Source organism: Mesitornis unicolor, unplaced genomic scaffold (assembly GCF_000695765.1).
Source record: "Mesitornis unicolor isolate BGI_N332 unplaced genomic scaffold, ASM69576v1 scaffold25343, whole genome shotgun sequence".
NCBI lineage: Eukaryota > Metazoa > Chordata > Aves > Mesitornithiformes > Mesitornithidae > Mesitornis > Mesitornis unicolor.
The window spans coordinates 19,076-23,369 of record NW_010174609.1 but is presented as its reverse complement, the minus strand read 5'-3'; the positions used below and the strand labels follow the sequence as shown (position 1 = coordinate 23,369).

The following is a 4,294-nucleotide window of genomic DNA, read 5'->3' as shown; positions in this document are numbered from 1 at the left end:
AGGAAAAGTCCTCTCTAGTGCTTGCTTGCCTCGTGTTAGTGTTTCTGGAAAGGATTATGGAGCTGCAAAAGTAGAGGGACTTTAAATATCATTTAGGCCTTCTCCTGCCCCAAAACAGTTCTGTTATGCTTTTGTAATTCCTATAGGCATTTGTCTTATCTGTTCTTTGGAAAAATGCCAAATGCTCCCTAGAATATCCATTCCATTGCTTTATTAGAAAGCTTCCTGTACCCTTCCTTCCCCCCTCCCTATATCTGACAAGTTTGGTCTTCTTTCCCTGCAATTTAAGCAGTCCTGTTTGCTTCCGTTAGTACTACTTCTTGTTACTTGTGAAATGGGAAAAGGATGATTCATTTTGTTTTTACAGCGAGCTGAAGATTAATGAATCCCTGTTTTCCCTCCCTGTTTCCATTTTTCCTCCATATTTCCTGCAAGACAAACAGTTTCTTAATGCGGATGCTCTGAAATTCATCCTTTTTGGTTAATCCTTTTTCAGGCCCAGATGAAGGATTACATGCGGGAACTGGAGGACACCCGTACTTCCAGAGAAGAGATCTTGGCACAGGCCAAAGAAAATGAGAAGAAGTTGAAGAGCATGGAGGCAGAGATGATCCAATTGCAGGAGGTAATGGAATATTCATGCAAGTCAAGGGTTTGTTAGTTTTCTTTGGCCAAGAACTAAGTGTAGCAGTCTAAACGCCAGTGGTTATTTTCTTTCTTTTGTACTTAATTACTCTGCTCAAATATGAGGACCACTTCAAATGTAGAATTTGGCCCTTTCTTGACAGCTGTCATAGCAGTGTGCAAAACAAAGGAAGCTGTGGTGTGGACAGGGAGCAGCCCATGTCGTAGTATTAAGTCTGGATCTAGCCAGAGATCATACCGCCCATTACCAGTAACTGCTTTTTCCTATGCTGCATTAATTGGTAGCTTCCCATTGGATCTTTGACCGTCTCGTTTTCATTCCAGGAACTTGCAGCTGTTGAGCGTGCCAAGCGCCAGGCCCAGCAAGAAAGGGATGAGCTGGCTGATGAGATTGCTAACAACAGTGGTAAAGGGTGAGTAATGGTCCCTGTTTAAGGGTGGAGGAGCTAGTTTGAGAAAATAATTTGCAGGCTGTTATTTTTATGTAGACTGCAGCACGCACTGTATCTCCTCTGCTCTTGAAAGACTGAGCTTATTTTGTAAAATTAGAAGTGGTGAATTTTCCCCAGGTCGTTAATGCCACCAACACTGCTTTAATGATTCTGTGTCCTATAGAGCACTGGCAATGGAGGAAAAGCGACGCCTGGAGGCCCGGATAGCTCAGCTGGAGGAGGAGTTAGAAGAAGAACAGGGCAACACAGAGATAATCAATGACCGTCTCAAGAAGGCAAATCTTCAGGTACCTGTTCAGGCTGCATGTGCCAGTTAGGGGTTCTCCAGTTCGTGTAAATTTTCAAACCATACCCTGAGTAATGCCAGCTGCTGCTTTATGTGTACAGTAAAGGCCCTCAGAAATCCATACATGTAAGCAAGATGAAACACCTGAATACCACAATACAGAAAACAGGGTGGGCAGTCAGAGCTGGTAACTCACTGGTTTTGATAATTTAAATCATTGGGTAGCTGGAACAATCTCCCAGGTTTATTAAAAGAAATTAAAAAAATCCCAGTCCCTTTATATTCTGTATTAAGGGATTATGAGACAGATGATCTGCAGCATGCTGCTCCAACTTGGCATGCTGAACAGTGCCACAATGTGTTTGGAAAATGACTTTTCTGCCAGTTCTATGCTTCTTCAAATGGACTGACCATATGGAATTTGTTAGGCTGCTATAGAAACCATGATCTTAATCTGCCTGTTCTCTGCCACATTTTATCTGCCCAACTTTGAGAGTCAAGCATGTTTTTCCTTTGCGCTCCAAAGCCAAGGAGCTGGGCTGATGGTTTTCCAAATAGTTTCTTTGCTGTGGTGGATGAGAGCATAGTTCTCTATGTGGCTGACTGTCCGCCAGAGCCCTGGCTTGGAAGTGGACCAAGCTCTTGCCCTTTCACCTTTGAAAGTCAGTATTTTTAGGCTGCTGCTTTGTAGTGGAAGTAGGCAGACTGCAAATAAAAGATAAATTAGTAAAGCACATGGATTGAATCCACTTGACTCAGGATTTTTGTAATTCACTAAGACTGATAATTACTGTGTTAAGTGCCAAACCATGGCATTCGCCCCAGAGAACATTTTATGTTATTGGCAACTTTAGCCCTAAGAGGAGGTTGATAAACCTGTTATTCAAGGAATTACTTTGAAAACCTGGTTAGACAAAGATATTTTGACAAGTGCCCTGCCTACAGACAGCTCCCTCTGCATCAGAGTTATTCCAGGTATTCAGCCCACCCTGAGGGTCCTTTCTCTTTGCGTGCCAGCATGTGTCTTGAGAAATAAGTTGGCCTTTCAGGCTGGGTGCTCAATGTGCTGAGTGCTTCTCTCCACAGATTGATCAGATGAATGCCGACCTGAACGCCGAGCGCAGCAACGCACAGAAGAACGAGAACGCTCGCCAGCAGATGGAGCGCCAGAACAAGGAGCTGAAGCTGAAACTGCAGGAGATGGAGAGCGCCGTGAAGTCCAAGTACAAGGCCACCATCACCGCCTTGGAAGCAAAGATAGCGCAGCTGGAAGAGCAGTTGGACATGGAGACAAAGTATGTCCTAGTAGAAACTCTGTGTTTTACAAGCCTCCCCCACTCTGGGATTTTAAGCTTTTCTGAAAAAATTGTGATTTGTCAGAGTAAGGGCTTCATCCTAGGTATACTGGGTAATACAGAAGTAAGATCGCGGCACGCCTTCCTTGTTTTTCACTGTAGAAAATTCTAGCTTCTTCCAGACTTAACCGCTCCTAAAACTGCCGCTGCGATATGCTAGCTGGCCCTCTGTAGCTTCAGGAAGGGTCATATCTACGTAACATCAGTGCCTTTTGGTCAGTTTTGGGAAACGTTTCCTCCCATCCCTGTTTTTCTACATTAGGAGGACTTCTGCTATTATTTTTTTTGTTTGTTTCTAACTTGCCCAAGTCAGGTCATCTTGTTGGGGATAACGGGAGATAACTTCTTGCCTGAGCATCACTGTCTGTCTATGCAGGGAGCGCCAGGCTGCCAGCAAGCAGGTGCGCCGTGCCGAGAAGAAGCTGAAAGATATCATCCTGCAGGTGGATGATGAGAGGCGTAACGCTGAGCAGTTCAAAGATCAGGTGTGTATAGTTACTTGCAGTCTTCTGGAGGGAGAATTTTGCTTTGACCAAGGTATCATCTGCATGTAAGAGGGCTCTAACTTTAACTTTCCTATGGATTTCTCTTTTCCCTCACTGTGATAATTGCAAGATGATACAGTTGAAAATGTAATGCTTTTAAGGAAAAGCCTGGAGCTGTCAAGTCCTAGGCAGCTCCCCTCAAAAAAGGAAGAGGGGGCTTTAGAAACTCTACTTTTTGCTGATGTGATTTACTGTGCTGTAACTCTGGGGAAACGTTGATCTCCTTTTCCCACACACGCTCAGGCGGACAAGGCCAACGTGCGCTTGAAGCAGCTGAAACGTCAGCTTGAGGAAGCGGAAGAGGAGGCCCAGCGAGCCAATGCGTCCCGTAGGAAGCTCCAGCGTGAGCTGGAGGATGCCACTGAAACAGCTGATGCAATGAACAGAGAAGTCAGCTCTCTGAAGAGCAAACTCAGGTAAGATGGAGCATTTGGTGCAGTGCTTTGGTAGCCGGTCCAGCAGTCTTGCTGCAGCTGCCCACAGCAAATGGCGTGGCCAGGTGCTTCCTTACCCCTTTCCAAAGCCTGCCCTGTTGGGTGAGTTCAGTGAAACCTTGTGTTACTGACATATTGTCTGTCCTTCCCTAGGCGCGGGGACCTGCCGTTTGTCGTGACACGCCGAATGGTCAGGAAGGGTACAGGAGAGTGCTCCGATGAGGAAGTGGATGGCAAGGCAGAAGCTGGTGATGCCAAAGCTACTGAATAAATCCTCCCATTTGACCCAGGTTACACGTGATGGAGCAACCTATCCACCCTCCCCTCTTCCACTGGACTTTCAGCAAACCCTCTCCTCCTAAATTGGCTGGGAATCTGCAGAGCAAGCCCAGCTCTGTGTATCCGGAGCCATTGGGCATCTGTATTCCTAGTTTCCTCCTCTTTCCAGTTTCCTAATCCTCTTTGTATTTAATGCCAAAGAGTCGGGGCTCTGAAATCCGACCAGCAGTTTGGCCACTACAGAGGCCTGTAGAACTGTCCGTGCCATGTCTGCTGGTGAATCCTTACACAGTTTGGA

General features: G+C 45.9%; 1 protein-coding gene across 2 annotated transcripts in view; it reads left to right on the top strand.

Annotated features, from left to right (window-relative positions):
• Window positions 1-4,294, top strand: part of MYH9 (myosin, heavy chain 9, non-muscle) — a 55,766-nt gene that overhangs the window by 51,154 nt on the left and 318 nt on the right. For both annotated transcript variants that reach the window (XM_010181107.1, XM_010181106.1), the window contains 7 exons: window positions 497-625; window positions 970-1,058; window positions 1,261-1,384; window positions 2,470-2,678; window positions 3,115-3,223; window positions 3,527-3,699; window positions 3,871-4,294. The exon at window positions 3,871-4,294 is cut by the window's right edge and continues 318 nt beyond it. In XM_010181107.1, coding sequence (XP_010179409.1) covers window positions 497-625; window positions 970-1,058; window positions 1,261-1,384; window positions 2,470-2,678; window positions 3,115-3,223; window positions 3,527-3,699; window positions 3,871-3,988 — 951 coding nt within the window. In that variant the 3' untranslated portion in view covers window positions 3,989-4,294. The remainder of the gene's footprint in view (window positions 1-496; window positions 626-969; window positions 1,059-1,260; window positions 1,385-2,469; window positions 2,679-3,114; window positions 3,224-3,526; window positions 3,700-3,870) is intronic.